At 37.8% G+C, this 25,158-nt stretch overlaps 1 protein-coding gene across 12 annotated transcripts in view; it reads left to right on the top strand.

Moving 5' to 3' along the window:
* The window catches only part of KIAA1217 (KIAA1217 ortholog), an 894,654-nt gene that overhangs the window by 799,327 nt on the left and 70,169 nt on the right, over positions 1-25,158 (top strand). For all 12 annotated transcript variants that reach the window (XM_053713944.1, XM_053713943.1, XM_053713945.1 and 9 more), the window contains one exon: positions 7,347-7,510. In XM_053713944.1, the coding sequence (XP_053569919.1) occupies positions 7,347-7,510 (164 nt within the window). The remainder of the gene's footprint in view (positions 1-7,346; positions 7,511-25,158) is intronic.

Below are 25,158 nucleotides of genomic sequence, written 5' to 3'. Positions count from 1 at the left end.
CTATCTGAGTCATGACAGTTTAATTTTGACTAGACTATCCCTTTAAGTTCAGGAACGTGCACATATCTGGAGCACTATATGGCAGCAGTTTTGCAAGGATGTTACCTATTTGCAAGAATACTAGATGGCAGCATTATTTCCAGCCATGTAGTGCTTTAACAAAGAATACCACGAGACAATGCAAATTTGATAATAGGAGTAAATTAGAAACTTTTTTTTTTAAATTGTATGCTCTGTCTGAATCACAAAAGAAAAATGTTGGGTTTCATATACCTTTTGTTGAAATTATCACCCTTGTTCTCAAGAGCATATCCATTTGAATGGGCCGAGTCAAAAGGAAGAGCAAAACCACTCACATTATCTCTCTCCCTATACACAGTGGTGAATAGTTATTGAAATGATAATTATAGGTGCAAGATTGAAGTAAAACCAGCTATTGCAGAAACAAAAATCTCTGTCCCACCCCTCGCTGGGAGGTTGCATTATGTTAATGCCTCTAGTTTGTGTAGCCTTTCTGTAGAGACTACTGTAGTATACATATTTTCAGTATAGGTGGTGGATTCAACAGTCAAAATAAAGGTAAATTATCTGTCTGAGAACACTCGAGCAGGTAAAATTGATCATTAAAGGGGAAAATATTTTACAATACAATAACCCTTTAAGATCATATCATTATTAAAGGGACAGTTTACTCAAAAATGTTCTCTCCTTTAATTTGTTCCCAATGATCCACTTTACCTGCTGGAGTGTATTAAATTGTTTACAATTAGCTCCTTTACCCTTATATCGGCATTTGAAATAGTTGATTTAGCATGTGACCTCCCCACCTATTCTGAAAATTTGTGGCCGCAGGTCCAAGCTATAGATAAGCTTTGTAAACACAGCCAGCAGAAGAGATTACACTCCCAGTGGGATATAGCAGAGATAAGGTAATACAATGTTCATTTTCCATTGTTCTCTCCAAGTACTGGTGATTGTTTTATAGACAGATATAAGATAAAGAAGCAGGTATATGATATGTGCACAATGTGATACAGTAATGAGATCTGATTATACCTACAAGCTCAACCCATTTTATTAGGTTGTGGCTCCAAAACACAAAATCAGAGCTTTAATATACACAAATAAACTTTAAAAAGCTAATATGCATACATTCTTTACTCTGCCATTGGTAAAAAAAAAGCAATTGTAAACACATTAAGGGAAAAACTGTTTTACAGTATACGGTCCCTTTAATAATTTAGTATGTGTTGAACAATCACTCCTGCCTAGTGTTTTTTTTTGTTTGTTTGTTTTTTTACAAAACCATAAACCACTATGACCAGTGATTGAGAAAATAATTGAGCTCAATTACAATTTGTTTTTTGTCTCACAGTATAGAGTTAATTCTTTGTTTTTACGTTTACATGAAAATTGTGTTGGTTTTTAATAAAATAACTTTTAATAACTCCATTAGGGTATTTGCTAAAGGGAGCTGATATTTATTCTTACAATAAGCTGTCTTACTTTGTGATGTGACACCGCGAGATGCAAGGATTTCTTATAATATGCAATTTATATGAGCATGTATTTTGCTGTATCTCCATGAACAAAGGCTTCAAACATTTTAAGTTTGAGATAAGAGACACTGATATTGTAATCTAAGTTAAGGGGTATGAAACCCACATTTTTTTTTCAAGATTCAGATAGAGCCTGCAATTTAAGCAACTTTCAAATTTTCTCCTATTAGCAGTTTTTCTTTGTTCTCTTTGTATCTTTATTTGAAAAGCAGAAATGTAAACTTAGGAGCCAGCATATTTTTGGTTCAGCACCCAGGTAGTGCTTGCTCATTGGTGGCTAAATGTAGCCAATAGAACAAAGCAAATTGATAATAGGAGTAACTTACAAAGTTGCTTAAAATTGCATTCTCTATCTAGGGTTGCCACCTCAGCCATGTTTTCCTGGACACTTATGAGTTACACATGTTGCAGGGTGTGCAGGGAAGAACATGAATAGTGCTGTCAAGAATTAATATTTATGTGCTGTGCAGGGGTGCAATTCATGTTCCCCTCTGCACACCCTGCAGCATGTGTAACTCATAAGTGTCCAGGTGGCAACCCTATCTCTATCTGAATCATGAAATAAAAAAATTGGGTTTAATATCCCTTTAAACATACTATTACTGAGACTTGCAGGCATATGGCTAAAGCGAATAAAAGAAAATGCTCTTTGTTAGAACATTGTATTATTGCACTAGTGAGTATAACAATATTGTTATCCCCTACAAAAGGTGTAATCACATAGTTCAATTTAGCTCCAAAGCAACAAAACACTACTAGGAGCGCCCAATAATGGTTGTGCTTTTTAACAAAGCATAACACAAAAACTAAGTCAATTTGATAATAGAAGTCAATTGAAAAGTCTGTTAAAATTGTGTGCTCTCAAAGCATAATGCTTCATTTTGTTTCTCATGTTCCTGTAAGTTAGAAATGTAGTTGGACTTTCTACTTAGCCCTGACTTCTGAATTATTTGTATTATGGGTAAGCAATGTTTAAGATAAGTGTTTATTGTGCAGCTATAGTTATATCTTAGTATGCTGTAAAAATCTATCAGGTCAATTTACAGCTCATATATATTTACATAACAGAACATTGTGATGCACCATATTGTTTCTGACTGTTCAGTACGTTAAAGGGCCCTATGCACTATGTGCAGAATTACATAATATTAACCTAACGATGCCTGTGAAAAAGTAGGTGCATTAAAGTTTTAACCCCCCCAAACTTTATTTAACTTCCCCTCCTCGCTGTCCTCTTCAGCTCCTCAGTTTGTGTCATGGGTGCACTGTCTAATCACAGCATGCCAGGTCGCACAGTTGAACTTCATGTAGCGCACTCCTGCGCTGGGTAAAACTGTCAGCTCTCCGATTAAACTTTAATATGCCTCAGGCATCGCAAGGTTAATGTTACTTAAAACTGTACATAGTATAGAATTCTGTAACATTAATAACAACATTGACTGTCCCTTTAAAGCTGCCTATATACAATCTGTAGTTACATTCATACTGTTTGTATCCTGATAGTAAGGAAACAACAAAAGGAGAAGACTCGCTCAGTCTGACTTCATATAACCATAATATCATATCTCCCCATTTGTAAATCTGTTTTAAAGAAACCAATAAGCTCATTTAAATTTTCATGTTTCAGGTAGAAGTAAATTTAAAACTACTCTTATCAAATTTACTTTGTTCTTTTGTTATCCTTAAAAAAAAAAAAACATGCCTAGGAGCAACAATGCACTACCAGGCTCTGGCCTTTGGCTCTCTGTGTTCAGCTAGATCTCTGTAGTGCCTTGCTGCACTGGAGTTATTAATGCTTTTGCAGTTTCAGTAGTGCAATAAACACATTATAGCCTGTCCCCTTAAAGGGACATAAAACAGGTTGAGATCTGTGCATATCCTAAAAGGGCTAATTAATTAAAAATAGTTTGTATAAAACATTTTTTTAAAAATTGCTGGCAAGTATTTTAAAATAATTTTAAAAAATAAGCAAAATGACTTACATAGCTATGCTCCAGCAGATAATCCATATATATTTCTGCATTCTACCAAAACAACAATAGATATAGATAGAGCCATAGAAGGAAATGTGTGGGGGGAGTTAGAGCTTTACAATTCAGAAACTAAAAAGAAAGGGTTAATGGCGAGGCACTGCAGTATAAATTTGCAGGTAAAGTAATTAAAGTACATATTATTATATTTTGTCTGTACCCCAACTTGTTTTATGTCCCTTAACTCAGGCCTGAGCATAAGGGATGGAGTCAGTGTGGCCAGGGGATGGGTTCTGGGCACTTTAGGGGTGGGGTTTGTGTATCTATGGAAGGGGTTAGGTAGTTCTATGGGTCTATTATAGAAACTGATACAGATGAAACAAAGACCGAAATGAACAGAAAACTATCAGGATTTCAGGATGATGTTGTCCTTTTGTCAGCCATGTGAATTTGTGCTAAGCAACAACTACACGTTTGCTTCATCTCTTCATGATTGGCTGCTTCTATTGCATATTAGGTTTCTGAAAGATAGAAATGTGGTATAGATGTTTACATAGTTAAAGCCTTCATTTATTATTAATGTACAGGCTGCCTGACTATACTATAGCGTGAAAGCCTAGAGCTCACTCCTGCCCAAACAGGGATAATTAGAAGCCTTTAGCACAATAAATATTTGCTAGTCCTTCAGATCTCTGAAAAAGAAAATCTGCAAAAACAGAAAAACTGGTGACATAGTTTCTCCAGTACAAAGTCCACTATAAATCTTTTTCTGCTTCAGTTTTAGTCATTATTCCTGGGATCGTTAAAACACTGATATCTGGATATCTCAATAATTAGAACATAAAGAGACTCAACTCAAAATGTAAATCCCTATAAAACCTTATGCAGAGTGACATACTTCACAGTGATTGCTTGATATGTGCAGGAGATCATCTCCAGCACCTTTCTGTATTAATACAATATAACTGCTACTGTAAACTAATTAGAGAACCTATGTAATACACCTTTTCTATCCAAGTTTGTCCACAGCAGTGAATGCTGACTATGATAGATCCACAGCATACTGCTGAAACGTGCACAACATCCCTCATTTATTCTTATTATGTCTGTGACCCCCACCAAGTGCTCCATTGTATACAATTATATGAACATTATATAGAACTATATAGAGAATATTTAATACAATGTTTGTCACTGAAAATCTTTTAACAAGAACATAGTCCCCCAAATACTTGAGAATCCTCTACTAGAAATCTGCATAAAACACTCGGCTAAGGGCTGTAGCACAATGTCCTAATTAAAGATATGAGGTCTTTAACTACTCCCGCAGCTTTCTGTAAGACTATTACAATTCTTATAGTCTGCTTTTGTTTGTTAATAAGCAAATCAGTGTCCCCTAGGGTTGCTCACTTAGCCATGTTTTTCTCGACACTTAAGAGTTATACATGCTGCCGGGTGTGCAGGTAGGAATATGAATGCAAACTGTGGACAGCACACAAATAGTGACACGGAACAGCACTATTCATGTTCCTCTCTACACACCCTGCAGCATGTATATCTCATAAGTGTCCAGGAAAACATGGCCAGGTGGCAACCCTGGTGTCTCCTGCAACCCTGGTGTCTCCTGGTTGTCTGACAAGGGTGTATAACTCCTCCATGTTCTAGTTGGGAGGCAGCAGATTTCCCAGGGCCTAGGGCAGCACAAAAACTAAACGGGACATGAAACCTATTTTTTTTTTAATTCATGATTAAGGTAGAGCATGCAATTTTCAACAATCTTGCAATTTAGTTATATTATCTAATTGTCTTAATTTTTTGTTATCCTTTGTTGAAGAAACAGCAATGCACATGGGTGAGCCAATTACATGAGGCATATATGTGCAGCCACTAATCAGCAGCTCCTAAGACTACCTAGATATGCGTTTCAACAAAGGATACCAAGAGAACAAAACAAAGGATATATTACAATTAAATTGGAAAGTTTTTTAAAAATTTGTCACAAACAAAAGAAAACATTTTTGGTTTTATGTCCCTTAAATACACAACTGCAAGAAGCAAAGACAGATGTAGAAGACAAAAAGAAGTGTCTGCGTAATTAACAAATCAGGTAAATCACAAATTGCACATATACTGTATATGTGTGTTTATATACATGTAGTATTTATAAAGCTAAGTGAAGGTTATTTACACACAAGTACATTACGTATTTTTCTTTTCATCCTGATGTGGTTGGTCCTTTAATTTCTCCTTTACCCTTACATTTGCTCTGGGAATTGCCAGGACTTTCCCTGCTACACATGCGCAGCTTATACTGTTATCCCACAGAGAATATTATATTTAATGACATTCACTTTCTGTATGGCCTGGCAAACTGCTTTTGTAAAAATACAGAATTCTTAGCAGTCCTTAAAAATTGAATAATGCATCTAATTTAGTAGAGTTTCTGGCAGATGAAGGTGGATTCCAGGAAACACTACAGCAATTTAATGCTGCACACATTTTTTGTATCCAGTTACTTCCCCGCTCCAAATAATTTCTTTCAGGGCCTCTGAAAAGTAACAGGTGTTTGTTTACATTCGCTAGTGTCTACTAATGTATACTTTGCTGTCTTGTGTATATATATTCATGACAGCATGAATCAAATGGTCTGATATGAAACCCGTACTAATTGTAGCTGTCACGTGCAGTACCTGACTGGGTGGATTTTGTCAGTGGGTCTCCATTATGGTTTAGCATAAAAATGATTTAAAGATCTAATTTATGGGTTGACGAGTTCTATAACATGATACACTCAGCTATGGGAGCAAGGCCCAAAGCCTGATTTATTCTCACTAATATTATTCAATTACTAATAAATTGAGGGCATTTGACATCCATTTTGGCACCAGAAGTTGGCAGCTGTATGCAAGAGAGTTGCAGTGTAAGATGGCTTTTCATAAAGATGTAAAAAGTTGTTTGTAACTATATATGTGATATAATAATAGCTGCACAAAAAAACCCCCACAAATTTTCTTTTGTGATTTAGACACCGCATACCATTTTAATAAAGTTTCCAATTTATTTCTGTTATCAAATTTGCTTTGTTCCCATGATATTCTGTGTTGAAGATAAACCTAGGTAGGCAAACAGGAAATAGAGCTGCCCTCTAGTGCTCTTGTTGACATATAGTGCTCCAGAAATGGGCTGGTTCCTAAGCATATATACTTGCTTTTCTACTAAATTTACACAGAGAACAAAGAAAAACTGATAATAGAAGTAAATTAGAAAGTTGTTTAAAGTTGCATGCTCTATCTGAGTCATGAAAGAAAAATGTTGGGTTTTATATCCCTTAAAATAATTTAAATCTGATTCACTGTTTATAAACACAGTCTTATGTTCACTTTATGCCTTTTCATTAGGATCAGGCATTAGGTGTTACCATGAAGGTGTCACTCAACATGACTTTTGTATATAGTTATTTTTAATATAGTTCTTAAAGGGACACAGTACTCTTTTTGTCGTATTTTTTCCCTTATTAAATAGCAGCATTTAAAAATGTATAAAATATTCTTTCCTAAAAAATGTAAAAGTCCAAGCTGTTTCAATTTAAAGTGACGGCAATAAACCAGTTCCTAATAACAGTTTTTGGCTGATAAGTACAATTCCCAAAGGTCTGTTGGAGGAGGCAGATGCACCTCTGCAAGCCTAAGAAGAAAACGCTGGTTTATAGAGGGCATTTTTAAGAATATAAAAAGAAAAGCTATTTCATATATTGAACTGTTTTGTTTTATTGGATGCAGTATCCCTTTAAAATCTGTACCTTTTTGCTTTGTTGCAGTAAATCAGTCCAGTGGAAAGAACTCATTAGCTATTGTTGAATCTACATCCGTCATTAGTCACTCGCCATCAGTTGGAGCCACAGACATGCAAATGAGCCTGCACGGTATGAGGCACAACATATCGGAACTTCGGCTTCAACTGCACAAAATGAGGCAACTACAGGTATATTGTCATAGTTCTAGGCAGATGATATTACTTGTATATGTGATACTCTGCCGAAGCTGCTGGCTGTATTTGAAATATAAACATTTATAACACTAATCAAAGTCTATTTGTCTATTTGCTAATTATTGCAAAACTAAAATAATAATAATTTGAAGAATTATTAAACCTTTAAAGGAATAGGGAAGTAAAAATTAAACTTGAACGATTCAGACAGCGCATAATGTTAAGACGCTTTTAAATTCACTATTATTATTATCAAATGTATTTTGTTCTCTTGGTATTCTTTGTCATATATCCTACACTACTGGGAGCTACCTGCTGACTGGTGGCGACTCACGTGATATGGCCAAACGTATGTGGACACCCAACCATCTCACCTTGAGATTGCTGGATATCCCATTCCATAACCAGGGGCATTAATATGGAGTTGGGCTCCCCTTTGAGTCTCTTCTTGGAAAGCTTTCCAGAAGATTTTGGAGTGGGTCTGTGGGAATTTCTACCCATTTAGCCAAAGGAGCATTTGCAAGGTTTAGGCACTGATGTTGGAAGAGAAGGTCTTGCTTCACAATCAGCTTTCTAATTCATCCCAAAAGTGTTCAGTGGCTTTGTGTAGCCCACTTAATTTCCTCCATACCCAACTTGTCAAAACATCTCTTTGTGGACAAACCTCCCTTTGTGCATATGGGCACAGACATTCTGGAACAGAAAAGGGCCTTCCCCAAACTGTTACCATAAAGGTGGAAGCACCCAATTGTCTAAAATAGTTAAGTAGAAAACGGGGGGCTGAGGGCTAGTGGGTTAAGAGTAGATAAAAAATTATAGGGAAAAAATAATAAAGAATTATAAATATATTAGCCCTGTAATTTAAGAGAGAGGCAGGAAGGATACATATGGATGTACCATTAATTGCAAAGACAAGAAGAGATCTTGCAAGAAAAGGAATAGGCCTGTCTGACTCTAAGTATATATCTTGAAAAAACCCACTGGTTTGAATTATCAACACAAGGTGGTGGATTAATATAGGAGAGGAATGCTCTGTGTCAGGGAGTAAATGGAACCCCAGATACCCAATTGGGGGTTAGAATGAAGTTAAAATTGTCTCAGAAAACCATTCATACTGAAAAAATCTTTATTAGGAGACAAAAGATAAAGTCCAGCAGGACTCAGACAAACATTCACACATACACTGATTAAAAATAGCTCAAACTCCTGTCTTAATTTAGAAAAATTCAATATGTAGTGAGGGAAACAAAAATAATATTTTTGCAGTAATCTCTGCAAATAAAGTTCTTAAGGATATCTGATATGAGCAAATGCTGTAAGATTCCTTAGATTGTTAATAATGTGCAGATTAACTGTTGCACAGTAAATGGTGGACCCTTGGATGGTGTGTGCAGGAAATAATAGCTAGAATATGTATATATAACGTATTCAGTTTTAGCATTCAGGGTATCATAAAGTTCAGTGGTATGTGCACTAATAGTGAGCACAAGGTAGCACCCGATATCACAGAAATAGATTAAATGTATTGCGATATGACTGAGAGCTTAGGTTCAGCTATGTTGCTCAGAGAAAATACAGGTCTAAGCAATGTGGTATTTTGTGGCCCAGTATTCTCAATGGTTTGACCGGTGTGTGCGTGCTTACTAGTAAATACAATTGTATGTTTGATACATATTAGCACAACCGGAAAAGTAAACAGATACCTAATATCTCTCAGTGTCAAGAAATTATATGCTAGGCTGCACTGTTGTTAATGTAGCTTAGGTTAATACCGGGGTATCATTCCATTACTGTATATACGAAGGTATTCAAGATGATATACAATAAATATTATAACATATATGTCAGTACCGTTGATATTTTTGTTAACCAATTGCTATAATTATGATATTGAGGTAAACCTAGCGCTAATATCAGGTTGCCACCTGAGTTGCCAAACACATATAGGTTAAGGTATTATGAGTTGTCAGTTATTCAAATTAACAAAGTGAAAAACTCGCATAACCCCTGGCTAAAGTAAGCCTCTTCTATAGCGGAGGCTATCATTAATATTACTTCTGGCTAATAACAATCCAACATTCACATCACCATCTACAAAGGTCTCTACTATATCGGAGACTGTATTATTGTTAATCTGCTCAAATTTCACACACGCATGTATTCTATAATTTTAGAAGATATACTAGCGAGCGAGCGGCTAAAAGCAGTGAGGTACTATGACCTCGTGAACAATGCCCCTGACGCGCGTTTCACATAACGCTTCTTCAGAGGGGTACGCGCCGGCCGGACTTGTCATGTTATATTCATTTAAAAGACCCAGACAGGATCATCGATTGGCTCACAGAATATCAGATTGTCGGATACTATTGGTCAGTATAGATGAGACACACCTATGAATGATCCAATCATATTACCTTTGCGAGCATCATCTGTTGTCAGGTAGAATTGGTGTGACAAAAGACTTGATCTGTGATATAGAAGCTATCAAACGAGCTGAAAGAAGTACTAAATTTAGCTGCTTGAGTATAAAGACTGTCACTACTGCACTTTCTATGTGTACTTATCAGTATATTTTACAACATGTTAAGCAATACGGTGTCTTATTATTATAGACATATTATGTTTGAAAAATTGAATTAATACTTGTACGTGATAAAAGAGATAATAATATGTGAAAGGAATGTGCTGAAATACGTGTGTGAAACAACATCATATCATTGACTAAAGTACAATGTAATTTTTAAACGTGAAAAAGGGAAATAAAAGGAGATCGATTAAAAAAATGTAAAGTGTGCTCTTGGATTATCTAACGTGATGATTAACATAAATAACAGACATAGTGATAATGGGGAGACATACTTGTAAATAAGGATGATCAAATTGTGAAATATCTGTGTGATAAGTGACATATATATGAAGATAGTAAGATAGCAGTGATATTTGCTAATATATGTGCCCATTTTAATTCTCTAAAGTTATTCAAACACTTAATTATAACGTTACATTTAGAGGCAGTTTTAAAGGGGTAATCGATCTATATATTAACTCATATCAGTAGTAACTTTATTAAGTTTGCAGGAAAACATTGTAGTTATTATACTCGTTTAATCCAGCTGGGTGTACAGTATTGAGCAAATGTATCCATCTGCACTCTGCCTTCAGTAGTGCATTCTCAACACTGCCACCTCTTATGCCTAGTGATATTTTCTGTAATACTGCAAATTTCATTTGATTGTATTGGCTTCTATGTTTAGTTAGAAAATGTTTAGCGACACTGGTGATCTTTTTACCATTCTGGAGGTCATTTTCAGCATTTTTGATATTATTCTTATGTTCCAGTATTCTTACTCGTGCCTCTCTAGTGGTCATTCCTACATAGGCTTTGTCACATTCGCAAAAGATAATATAGATTACCCCAGAAGTCCTACATGTAAAGTGTTGGTAAAGTTTATGGACCGTGCCATATTTATCTTTGATCTCTTATCTTTTTGACAAAAGGACATGCTGTACAAGTACAGCAAGGATACATGCCTGGGTCGGTATCTCTTTTTCTTGGATTGTGCACGTAGTGACTCTTGACCAATTGGTCCTTCAAATTTCTGGGTCTCTTGTATCCAATTTTGACTCTATCTCCTATTATATCTTGGAGATCCGGGTCATTCTCTAGGATGAACCAATTATCATTGAATATTTTAATTACATGCTGCATTTGTGGATTATAAGTGGTAATTAGCCTAGGAATCATTTTGGAGGTGTCTTTCTTTTTTGGATGGAGTAGTTCAGATCTTTCTGTTTTTAGGGCTTTAAATTTAGCCTTTTTAACAGACCTCTTACTGTATCCCCTTTGGACTAATCTTGTTATTAAGTCCTTACTCTCATTTTCAAAGATTATGGTATCTGAACAATTACGTCTAAGTCGAAGGAATTCCCCGTAAGGTATTGCTTTTAATGTACTGTTAGGGTGAGCACTCGATTCATGCAGTAATGAATTTGTTGACGTTTCCTTTCTAAAGATCTTAGTTTGCACTGTACCATCTAGATTTTTGGTTATTGTGAGATCCAGAAAGTTAATCTCATGTAGTTCTGCTTGGTAGGTTAGTTTGATGTTAAGATTGTTAACATTGAGTATTGATAAGAATTCATCTAACATTTCACGTGTGCCTTCCCACAAGAAGAGCACATCATCAATGTACCTAAGCCAGAGTACTACGTGGTTGGTAAATTTTTCCATGATATCTGTGAAGACTACTTTTTGTTCCCAAAAACCTAGAAATAGATTGGCATACGTAGGGGCGCATGAGGTGCCCATCGCTGTGCCTTGTGTTTGAAGGAAAAAACTGTCTTTAAAGGTGAAAATATTATGGGTTAGGACAAATTGCAGAAGAGAAATAACAAATTCATTATGTTCTTCATTATCAAGTGAATTTGTGGATAGAAAGTACCTCACTGCTTGTATACCATCTTCATGTCTGATACTGGTGTATAAAGATTCCACATCTGCTGTGATGAGCCAGGTATCTTTTCCCAGATAGAGATTTTGTAAAATCTGTAATACTTCCATTGTATCTCGGACGTATGATGGTAGCGTTGTTAAGTATTCCCTCAACCTCTGATCTACATACTTGCTTGCAGACTCTGTTAGATTATTATTACCGGATACAATTGGTCTACTGGGAGGTTTGGTCAGATTTTTGTGAACTTTTGGTAGGAAGTATATGGTTGCAAGAGTGGGATTTTTCTGTATTAGAAATTCTTTTTCAGTTTTTGTAATGATTCCATCTTTCCACGTTTTTGTGATCAATTTGTTATACAAATTCATATACTCTGTTTGGGGATTCGAAAATAATTTTCTATAACAATCTTGATTTGTCCAGAAGTAATATTAATGATAGCCTCCGCTATAGAAGAGGCTTACTTTAGCCAGGGGTTATGCGAGTTTTTCACTTTGTTAATTTGAATAACTGACAACTCATAATACCTTAACCTATATGTGTTTGGCAACTCAGGTGGCAACCTGATATTAGCGCTAGGTTTACCTCAATATCATAATTATAGCAATTGGTTAACAAAAATATCAACGGTACTGACATATATGTTATAATATTTATTGTATATCATCTTGAATACCTTCGTATATACAGTAATGGAATGATACCCCGGTATTAACCTAAGCTACATTAACAACAGTGCAGCCTAGCATATAATTTCTTGACACTGAGAGATATTAGGTATCGGTTTACTTTTCCGGTTGTGCTAATATGTATCAAACATACAATTGTATTTACTAGTAAGCACGCACACACCGGTCAAACCATTGAGAATACTGGGCCACAAAATACCACATTGCTTAGACCTGTATTTTCTCTGAGCAACATAGCTGAACCTAAGCTCTCAGTCATATCGCAATACATTTAATCTATTTCTGTGATATCGGGTGCTACCTTGTGCTCACTATTAGTGCACATACCACTGAACTTTATGATACCCTGAATGCTAAAACTGAATACGTTATATATACATATTCTAGCTATTATTTCCTGCACACACCATCCAAGGGTCCACCATTTACTGTGCAACAGTTAATCTGCACATTATTAACAATCTAAGGAATCTTACAGCATTTGCTCATATCAGATATCCTTAAGAACTCTATTTGCAGAGATTACTGCAAAAATATTATTTTTGTTTCCCTCGCTACATATTGAATTTTTCTAAATTAAGACACGAGTTTGAGCTATTTTTAATCAGTGTATGTGTGAATGTTTGTCTGAGTCCTGCTGGACTTTATCTTTTGTCTCCTAATAAAGATTTTTTCAGTATGAATGGTTTTCTGAGACAATTTTAACTTCATTCTAACCCCCAATTGGGTATCTGGGGTTCCATTTACTCCCTGACACAGAGCATTCCTCTCCTATATTAATCCACCACCTTGTGTTGATAATTCAAACCAGTGGGTTTTTTCAAGATATATACTTAGAGTCAGACAGGCCTATTCCTTTTCTTGCAAGATCTCTTCTTGTCTTTGCAATTAATGGTACATCCAATTGTCTAAAATGTCTGTATCCTATAGCATTAAGATGCCCTTCAACCCTGCAGTTATATTGTGCGTATTCTCCAATAGTTATATCATGCTTATTCTCCTGTAGTTATATTGTGCTTATTCTCCTGTAGTTATATTGTGCTTATTCTCCTGTAGTTATATTGTGCTTATTCTCCTGTAGTTATATTGTGCTTATTCTCCTGTAGTTATATTGTGCTTATTATCCTGTAGTTATATTGTGCTTATTCTCCTGTAGTTATATTGTGCTTATTCTCCAATAGTTATATTGTGCTTATTCTCCTGTAGTTATATTGTGCTTATTCTCCTGTAGTTATATTGTGCTTATTCTCCTGTAGTTATATTGTGCTTATTATCCTGCAGTTATATTGTGCTTATTATCCTGCAGTTATATTGTGCTTATTCTCCAATAATTATATCATGCTTATTCTCCTGTAGTTATATTGTGCTTATTCTCCTGTAGTTATATTGTGCTTATTCTCCTGTAGTTATATAGTGCTTATTCTCCAATAGTTATATCATGCTTATTCTCCTGTAGTTATATTGTGCTTATCTCCTGCAGTTATACTGTGCTTATTCTCCTGCAGTTATATTGTGCTTATTATCCTGCAGTTATATTGTGCTTATTATCCTGTAGTTATATTGTGCTTATTCTCCTGTAGTTATATTGTGCTTATTCTCCTGTAGTTATATTGTGCTTATTCTCCTGTAGTTATATTGTGCTTATCTCCTGCAGTTATATTGTGCTTATTCTCCTGTAGTTATATTGTGCTTATTCTCCAATAGTTATATCATGCTTATTCTCCTGTAGTTATACTGTGCTTATTCTCCTGCAGTTATATTGTGCTTATTATCCTGCAGTTATATTGTGCTTATTATCCTGTAGTTATATTGTGCTTATTATCCTGTAGTTATATTGTGCTTATTCTCCTGTAGTTATATTGTGCTTATTCTCCTGTAGTTATATTGTGCTTATCTCCTGCAGTTATATTGTGCTTATTCTCCTGTAGTTATATTGTGCTTATTCTCCAATAGTTATATCATGCTTATTCTCCTGTAGTTATATTGTGCTTATTCTCTTGTAGTTATATTGTGCTTATTCTCCTGTAGTTATATTGTGCTTATTCTCCAATAGTTATATCGTGCTTATTCTCCTGTAGTTATATTGTGCTTATCTCCTGCAGTTATATTGTGCTTATTCTCCTGTAGTTATATTGTGCTTATTCTCCTGTAGTTATATTGTGCTTATTCTCCTGTAGTTATATTGTGCTTATTCTCCTGTAGTTATATTGTGCTTATTCTCCTGTAGTTATATAGTGCTTATTCTCCAATAGTTATATCATGCTTATTCTCCTGTAGTTATATTGTGCTTATTCTCCTGCAGTTATATTGTGCTTATTCTCCTGCAGTTATATTGTGCTTATTCTCCTGCAGTTATATTGTGCTTATTCTCCTGCAGTTATATTGTGCTTATTCTCCTGTAGTTATATTGTGCTTATTCTCCTGCATATTGTGCTTATTCTCCTGTATTTATATTGTGCTTATTCTCCTGCAGTTATATTGTGCTTATTCTCCTGCAGTTATATTGTGTTTATTATCCTGTAGTTATATTATGCTTATTCTCCTGTAGTTATATTGTTGTTATTCTCCTGCAGTTATATTGTGCTTATTCTCCTGCAGTTATATTGTGCTTATTATCCTGCAGTTATATTGTGCTTATTATCCTGCAGTTATATTGTGCTTATTATCCTGTAGTTATATTGTGCTTATTCTCATGCAGTTATATTGTGCTTATTCTCATGCAGTTATATTGTGCTTATTATCCTTTAGTTATATTGTGCTTATTCTCCTGTAGTTATTATAGTGTTCTTATTCTCCTGCAGTTATATCATGTTTATTCTCCTATAGTTACCGTATATTGTGCTTATTCTCCTGTACTTATATTGTGCTTATTCTCCTGTAGTTATATTGTGCTTATTCTCCTGTAGTTATATTGTTGTTATTCTCCTGCAGTTATATTGTGCTTATTCTCCTGCAGTTATATTGTGCTTATTATCCTGCAGTTATATTGTGCTTATTATCCTGTAGTTATATTGTGCTTAGTCATCTGTAGTTATTATATTGTGCTTATTCTCCTGTAGTTATATTGTGCTTATTCTCCTGTAGTTATATTGTGCTTATTCTCATGCAGTTATATTGTGCTTATTCTCATGCAGTTATATTGTGCTTATTCTCCTGTAGTTATTATAGTGTTCTTATTCTCCTGCAGTTATATCATGTTTATTCTCCTATAGTTATATTGTGCTTATTCTCCTGTACTTATATTGTGCTTATTCTCCTGTACTTATATTGTGCTTATTCTCCTGTAGTTATATTGTGCTTATTCTCCTGTAGTTATATTGGGCTTATTCTCCTGCAATTATATTGGGCTTATTATCCTATAGTTATATTTTGCTTATTCACCTGTAGTTATTATATTGTGCTTATTCTCCTGCAGTTATATTGTGCTTATTCTCCTGTTCTTATATTGTGCTTATTCTCCTTCCATTATATGAAGCTCAAAGTCATAAAATTAGACGTAACTAGAGACACAGGAGAGATTTGTAATAGAAAGAGCTAATGTTGGCAGCTTAACTGGAAATAATTAGGATTCAAAAATGTAACCCTTATACAGAAATTAGTATGAGTGTACTGCAGGGCACACGGTCAACTTAGTATGGGCGGAAAAAAATGTGTTAGGATTAATATATATATATATATATATATATATATATATATATATATATATATATATATATATATATATATATATATATATATATATATATATAGGCCCAATTCAATAAAATGTAACATCATCTGAGATTATTACATTTATTTATTTTTTCAAAGATAATGTTAAAGACACTTATGTTAAAGACACATCATTAAAGTGATGGTAAAGTCCGTTATTATCATTATTTATTAGATTGCATATTTATATAATCTTAGAATATGCCAAGGTTGTAAAAAAACATGATTTATACTTAAATCTTACTGTTATACTTCACTTTTATTTCTCTTGTAAGATGTATCGAGTCCACGGATTCATCCATACTTGTGGGATATTCTCCTTCCTAACAGGAAATTGCAAAGAGAGCACCCACAGCAGAGCTGTCTATATAGCTCCTCCCTTAGCTCCACCCCCAGTCATTCTCTTTGCCTGCTTAACTGCTAGGAAGGGTAAAGTGAGTGTGGTGACAAAAATGTTAGTTTTTATTTTCTCAAGCAAAAGTTTGTTATTTTAAATGGTACCGGTGTGTACTATTTACTCTCAGGCAGAAAAGAGATGAAGATTTCTGCAGGGAGGATGATGTTTTTAGCACTTTGTAACTAAAATCCACTGCTGTTCTCACAAGGACTGAAGAGTACAGGAAAACTTCAGTTGGGGGAACAGTTTACAGGCTAAACTGCTTTGAGGTATGTTCAGTCTAATTTTTTCTAGACAGACTGTGTTAATTCTAGAAAAGGCTGGCAATATCCCCATGAGGGAAGGGTAAGCTGTATTCAGAGACTTAGTAAGAATCCCAGCTTGCATAAAGGGCTCATTAGTTACTGGTGACACTGATAAGGAAAAACGTTTTTATTATTATTGCAATAACGTTTTTTTGAGGGACTTTAAGGGGTTTTTGTGGCTTGTTTAAGCCCCACACGGCTAGTTTAGGAAACACTCTGTTGTGTTTCTTTTAGGCCCGATGACATTGAGTGAGGTGGGAGTGGCCAATTTTCGTGCCTCAGTTGCGCAGTTTCTTTTCCTTAGAGACATCCAGCTGCTTCTCCAGAGGGTCCTGCTGTGTTTGAGGGCTGTAAAGAAGTTTTTCCCCTCACAAATCGTTCATAAAGGGCAGGTAGGCGCCACAGCAGAGCTGTGGCAAGGTGCTGAACGTTTTTTACCGTTTTTTGACGTTTTGTCAATCCGGTTTTTACATTAAGGGGTTAATTGTTTATTTGCATAGCTGTGCAAAGTTACTAAGGCTTTATGATGCTACTGTAAAAATTTTGTTGAGTTTACTGCTTTTTTACACTGTTTTGCAGAGTTTGTGCATCTTTTTTTCTCTTAAAGGCACAGTACCGTTTTTTCTAAGTATTATTTACGTTGAATAAAGTGTTTTCCAAGCTTGCTTGTTTCATTACTAGCCTGTTTAACATGTCTGACACCAAGGAAAATCATCCTTGTTTAATGTGTTTAGAAGCCATTGTGGAACCCCCTCTTAGAATGTGTCCCACTTGCACTGATATGTCTATAAATTATAAAGAGCATATTTTAGCAATGAAAAATATAGCAATAGATGATTCTCAGACAGAAGGAAATGAGTTTTTGACATCTAGCTCTCCCCAAGTGTCACAACCAGTAACGCCCGCACAAGTGACGCCAAGTACCTCTAATACGTCAAATTCATTTACTTTACAAGACATGGCCACAGTTATGAATAAAACCTTCACAGAGGTTTTCTCTAAACTGCCTGGTTTACAAGGAAAGCGTGACAGCTCTGGGTTAAGTAAAGCAGAGCAGTCTGACGCTTTAGTAGCCGTATCTGATATACCCTCACAATGTTCTGAAGGAGGGGTAAGGGATTTGTTATCTGAGGGAGAAATTTCTGATTCAGGAAAGACGCTCCCTCAGACAGATTCTGACATGACGGCCTTTAAATTTAAGCTTGAACACCTCCGCTTATTGCTCAGGGAGGTATTAGCGACTCTAGATGATTGTGACCCCATAGTGGTTCCAGAGAAATTGTGTAAAATGGACAAATACTTAGAGGTTCCTGTTTACACTGATGTTTTTCCAGTCCCTAAGAGGATTGTGAATATTGTTACTAAAGAGTGGGATAAACCAGGTATTCCGTTTGCTCCCCCTCCTGTTTTTAAGAAAATGTTTCCCATATCTGACACCATGCGGGACTCGTGGCAGACGATTCCTAAGGTGGAGGGAGCTATTTCTACTCTATCTAAGCGTACAACTATACCTATCGAAGACAGTTGTGCTTTCAAAGATCCTATGGATAAAAAATTAGAGGGTCTCCTGAAGAAAATTTTTGTTTATCAAGGTTTTCTTCTCCAACCTATTGCGTGCATTGTTCCTGTAACTACTGCAGCTGCTTTCTGGTTCAAGGCTCTAGAAGAGGCTCTTCCAATGGAGACTCCATTAGAGGATATTATGGATAGAATTAAGGCTCTTAAGTTGGCTAATTCTTTCATTACAGATGCCGCTTTCCAACTGGCTAAGTTAGCGGCAAAGAATTCAGGTTTTGCCATTTTAGCACGCAGGGCGTTATGACTTAAGTCCTGGTCTGCTAATGTAGCATCAAAATCTAAACTTTTGAACATCCCTTTCAAAGGAAAGACCCTATTTGGGCCTGAACTGAAAGAGATTATCTCAGACAGCACTGGAGGGAAAGGCCATGCTCTCCCTCAGGATAAAACAAATAAATTGAGGACCAAACAAAATAATTTTCGTTCCTTTCGGAATTTCAAGGGTGGTCCCGCTTCAGCTTCCCCTGCTGCAAAGCAAGAGGGGAATTTTGCCCAATCCAAGTCAGTCTGGAGACCTAACCAGGCTTGGAACAAGGGCAAACAGGCCAAGAAGCCTGCAGCTGCCTCTAAGACAGCATGAAGGGGTAGCCCCCGATCCGGGACCGGATCTAGTAGGGGGCAGTCTCTCTCTCTTCGATCAGGCTTGGGCAAGAGATGTCCACAATTCCTGGGCTTTAGAAATTGTGTCCCAGGGATATCTTCTGGACTTCAAAGACTCTCCCCCAAGGGGGAGGTTTCACACTTCTCTATTGTCTGCAAACCAGACAAAGAGAGAGGCGTTCTTATGCTGTGTAGAAGACCTACATACCATGGGAGTGATCCGCCCAGTTCCAAAAGCGGAACAAGGGCTAGGGTTTTACTCAAACCTGTTTGTGGTTCCCAAAAAAGAGGGAACTTTCAGACCAATCTTGGATCTCAAAATTCTAAACAAGTTCCTCAGAGTACCATCATTCAAGATGGAGACTATTCGGACTATTCTACCTCTGATCCAGGAGGGTCAATATATGACTACCGTGGACTTAAAGGATGCATATCTACACATCCCTATTCACAGAGATCATCATCAATTCCTCAGATTTGCCTTTCTGGACAGGCATTACCAGTTTGTTGCCCTTCCCTTCGGGTTGGCCACGGCTCCCAGAATTTTCACAAAGGTGCTAGGGTCCCATTTGGCGGTTCTAAGACCGCGGGGCATAGCAGTGGCACCTTATCTAGACGACATCTTAATTCAGGCGTCGACTTTCCAGCTAGCCAAGTCTCACAAGGACATCGTGTTGGCTTTTCTGATATCTCACGGGTGGAAGGTGAACATAAAAAAAGAGTTCTCTCTTCCCTCTCACAAGAGTTTCCTTCCTAGGGACTCTGATAGACTCGGTAGAAATGAAAATATTTCTGACGGAGGTCAGAAAATCAAAACTCTTAACCACTTGCCGAGCTCTTCATTCCATTCCTCGACCATCAGTGGCTTAGTGTATGGAGGTAATCGGTCTCATGGTAGCGGCAATGAACATAGTTTCTTTTGCCCGCCTACACCTCAGACCACTGCAACTATGCATGCTCAAACAGTGGAATGGAGATTATGCAGATTTATCTCCTCAACTGCATCTGGATCAGGAGACCAGAGACTCACTTCTCTGGTGGTTGTCTCAGGACCACCTGTCTCAGGGAATGTGTTTCCGCAGGCCAGAGTGGCTCATTGTAACAACAGATGCCAGCCTGCTAGGCTGGGGTGCAGTCTGGAACTCCCTGAAAGCACAGGGCTTATGGTCTCGGGAAGAAACTCTCCTCCCGATAAACATTCTAGAACTGAGAGCGATTTTCAATGCGCTTCAGGCGTGGCCTCAGCTAGCTGCGGCCAAATTCATCAGATTTCAGTCGGACAACATCACGACTGTAGCTTATATCAATCATCAAGGAGGAACACGGAGTTCTCTAGCGATGATGGAGGTAACCAAAATAATCCGATGGGCGGAGGATCACTCTTGCCATCTCTCAGCAATCCATATCCCAGGGGTAGAGAACTGGGAGGCAGATTTCCTAAGTCGTCAGACTTTTCATCCAGGGGAGTGGGAACTCCATCCGGAGGTATTTGCCCAGCTGACTCAGCTATGGGGCACACCAGAATTGGATCTGATGGTGTCCCGTCAGAATGCCAATCTTCCTCGTTACTGGTCCAGGTCCCGGGATCCCCAGGCGGTACTGATAGATGCTCTAGCAGTGCCCTGGTCCTTCAATCTGGCCTATGTATTTCCACTGTATCCTCTCCTCCCACATCTGGTTGCCAGAATCAAACAGGAGAGAGCTTCGGTGATTCTGATAGCACCTGCATGGCCACGCAGGACTTGGTATGCAGACCTAGTGGACATGTCATCGGTTCCACCATGGACTCTGCCATTGAGGCAGGACCTTCTAATCCAAGGTCCATTCACGCATCCAAATCTAATTTCTCTGCATCTGAGTCGGTCATTGATACCCTGATTCAAGCTAGAAAGCCTGTCACCAGGAAGATCTATCATAAGATTTGGCGCAAATATTTTTATTGGTGTGAATCCAAGGGTTACTCATGGAGTAAGATCAGGATTCCTAGAATATTGTCCTTTCTCCAAGAAGGTTTGGAGAAGGGACTATCAGCTAGTTCCTTAAAAGGACAGATTTCTGCATTGTCTATTCTTTTACACAAGCGTCTGGCAGATTTTCCAGACGTTCAAGCGTTTAGTCAGGCTTTAGTCAGAATCAAGCCTGTATTCAAACCTGTTGCTCCACCATGGAGCTTAAACTTAGTTCTTAAAGTTCTTCAAGGGGTTCCGTTTGAACCTATGCATTCCATAGATATTAAGCTTCTATCTTGGAAAGTCCTGTTTTTAGTAGCTATCTCTTCGGCTCGAAGAGTTTCTGAGTTATCTGCTTTACAGTGTGACTCACCTTATCTTGTTTTCCATGCAGATAAGGTGGTTTTACGTACCAAACCTGGATTCCTTCCTAAGGTTGTTTCTAATAGGAATATCAATCAGGAAATTATTGTTCCTTCACTGTGTCCTAATCCTTCTTCAAGGAAGGAACGTCTGTTGCACAATCTTGATGTGGTTCGTGCTTTAAAATTCTACTTGCAAGCAACCAAAGATTTCCGTCAAACATCTTCATTGTTTGTTGTTTATTCCGGTAAACAGAGAGGTCAAAAGGCTACGGCTACCTCTCTTTCCTTTTTGGCTGAAAAGCATCATCCGTTTGGCTTATGAGACTGCTGGACAGCAGCCTCCTGAAAGAATTACTGCTCATTCTACTAGAGCAGTGGCTTCCACATGGGCTTTTAAAAATGAGGCTTCTGTTGAACAGATTTGTAAGGCGGCGACTTGGTCTTCGATTCATACTTTTTCCAAATTTTACAAATTCGATACTTTTGCTTCTTCGGTGGCTATTTTTGGGAGAAAGGTTCTACAAGCAGTGGTGCCTTCCGTTTAAGGTACCTGTCTTGTCCCTCCCTTCATCCGTGTCCTAAAGCTTTGGTATTGGTATCCCACAAGTATGGATGAATCCGTGGACTCAATACATCTTACAAGAGAAAACAGAATTTATGCTTACCTGATAAATTTCAGTCCACGGCCCGCCCTGTCTGTTTAAGACAGGTAGTATATTTTTATTTGAAAAACTTCAGTCACCTCTGCACCCTATAGTTTCTCCTTTTTCTTCCTAGCCTTCGGTCGAATGACTGGGGGGGGCAGAGCTAAGGGAGGAGCTATATAAACAGCTCTGCTGTGGGTGCTCTCTTTGCCACTTCCTGTAGGGAAGGAGAATATCCCACAAGTATGGATGAATCCATGGACTTGATACATCACAAGAGAAAGAAATTTATCAGGTAAGCATAAATTCTGTTTTCCATCCTCGGCCACCTCCGTGTAAAACCTTGTTGTTGTTTTTTTTACATGGAAGCGCGGTCTTGCGCTGGTCTTTTTTCATCAGGTCAGATCTCAGCTGCAACTGGTCATGAACACTAGCTGATGGCAGAAGACAAGAGCGACACTGCGATTTCAATATAATTCATGTTTTTTACAACTTTGCATCTATTTATATAGTATACCAATCTACTAAATAATAATGAAATCTAAAGTAACTGACTTTACCATCACTGTAATTAAAAACCATGTACCAGATCCACATTCCGTCAATAGGAAGTTGGAAGCTGCAGTTAAACAGTGTTCTAATTATCTATTACTCAGGATAGCTAACGATAAGATGGCATCCCCTGCAGAATGATTTTTGTAATAAGCACTGTATTAAATTATTTTTTTTAAGGATTTGTGAAGTAATAAATAATCAAGCATAGTTGAAACCCACAGTACAAAGCAATACCATATTGTTCACCAAGGACCAATAAATGCGAGAAACTAATAAATGTGCAATTATAAAGAATGCTATATGCTGTAGAACAAGGTTCTTCAGACCACAGGTCGGGACCCATTACTTGGTTGCAAAACTATGTTTACTGGGTTGTGACTTGTGAGTGTGTGTGTTGTAGGAGAGTGTGTGGTATGAGAGTGTGTATGTTGTAGGAGAGTGTGTGGTATATGTGTATGTGTGTGTTGTATGAGAGTGTGTATGTTGTAGGAGAGTGTGTGGTATATGTGTATGTGTGTGTTGTATAAGAATGTGTGTTTTGTAGGAGAGTGTGTGGTATATGTGTGTGTGTGTGTGTGTAGGAGAGTGCAGTATATGTGTATGTTGTATAAGAATGTGTGTGTGTTGTAGGAGAGAGTGTGTGATATATGTGTGTGTGTGTTGTAGGTGAGTGTGTAGTATATGTGTGTGTTGTATGAGAATGTGTGGTGTATGTGTGCGTGTGTGATGTAGGAGAGTGTGTGTGTGTGTTGTATGAGAATGTGTGGTAGATGTGTGTGTGGGTGTATGTGTTGTAGGAGAATGTGCGGTGTGTGTGTGTGTCCGTTATGAAAATGTGTGGTGTATGTGTGTGTTGTAGGAGAGTGTGTGGTATGAGTGTGTGTGTTGTAGGAGAGTGTGTAGTATATGTGTGTGTTGTATGAGAATGTGTTGTGTATGTGAGTGTGTGTTTTATGAAAATGCGGTGTGTGTGTGTGGTAGAAGTGTGTGTGTGTGTGTGTGGTAGAAGTGTGTGTGTGTGTGTGTGGTAGAAGTGTGTGTGTGTGGTAGGAGAGTGTGTGGTAGGAGAGTGTGTGTGTGTGGTAGGAGAGTGTGTGTGTGTGGTAGGAGTGTGTGTGTGTGTGGTAGGAGAGTGTGTGTGTGTGTGGTAGGAGAGTGTGTGTGTGTGGTAGGAGAGTGTGTGTGTGGTATGAGTGAGTGTGTGTGGTATTATTATAATTATTATCGGTTATTTGTAGAGCGCCAACAGATTCCGCAGTGCTGTAAACAGAGGGTAGTACAACAAAACAATTAAAGGGATCAAATGGGTAGAGGGCCCTGCCAAGAGTTGCACTGTTGTAATCAGCTCTTAAGAAGGTGGACTTAAGGGGGTTCAGGGGATAGTAATGGAGAAGTGGAACTGGTATAAAGTAAGGTTAGCATAGGTTGTATGCATCCCTGAACAGTAGAGTCTTTAGGGAGCGCTTGAAGCTTTCAAAACTAGGGGAGAGTCTTGTGGGGCGAGGCAGAGAGTTCCACAAGATGGGAGCCAGTCTGGAGAAGTCCTGTAAACGGGAGTGCGATGAGGTAACCAGAGAGGAGGAGAGGAGGAGGTCATGAGCAGAGCGAAGGGGACGGGAGGGAGAGTATCTGGAGACAAGGTCTGAGATATAGGGGGGAGCAGTGCAGTTGAGGGCTTTGTATGTCAGAGTGAGAATTTTGTGTTTGATCCTAGAGGCAAGAGGAAGCCAGTGAAGGGATTTGCAGAGAGGAGCAGCAGATGAAGAGCGACGTGTAAGGAAGATGAGTCTGGCAGAAGCATTCATTATGTATTGTAAAGGAGCTAGGCGGCAGGTGGGGAGACCAGAGAGGACGGAGTTGCAGTAATCAAGGCGGGAAAGAATGAGAGAGTGGATTAAAATCTTAGTTGTGTCTTGTGTAAGGAACACACACACTCTCCTACCACACACACACACACATTCTCCTACCACACACACACACACACACTCTCCTACTACAGAGGGCCCTGCCAAGAGTTGCACTGTTGTAATCAGCTCTTAAGAAGGTGATCTACAAACAGCTGGACTTAAGAGGGTTCAGGGGATAGCAATGGAGGAGTGGAACTGGCATAAAGTAAAGTAAGGAAGTGGTATGAGAGTGTGTGTGTGGTATGAGAGTGTGTGTGGTATGAGAGTGTGTGTGGTATGAGAGTGTGTGTGTGTGGTATAAGAGTGTGTGTGTGTGGTATGAGAGTGTGTGTGGTATGAGAGTGTGTTTGTGTGTGGTATGAGAGTGTGTGTGTGTGTGTGGTATGAGAGTGTGTGTGTGTGTGGCATGAAAGTGTGTGTGATGTAGGAGGGTGTGTGTGGTAGGAGAGTGTGTGTGTGTGTGCTAGGAGTGTGTGTGTGTGGTAGGAGTG

This window comes from Bombina bombina, chromosome 5, assembly GCF_027579735.1.
Source record: "Bombina bombina isolate aBomBom1 chromosome 5, aBomBom1.pri, whole genome shotgun sequence".
In the NCBI taxonomy this organism is placed as follows: domain Eukaryota; kingdom Metazoa; phylum Chordata; class Amphibia; order Anura; family Bombinatoridae; genus Bombina; species Bombina bombina.
Note: the sequence above shows the minus strand (reverse complement) of the source record. Positions and strands in the feature narration are given on the sequence as shown.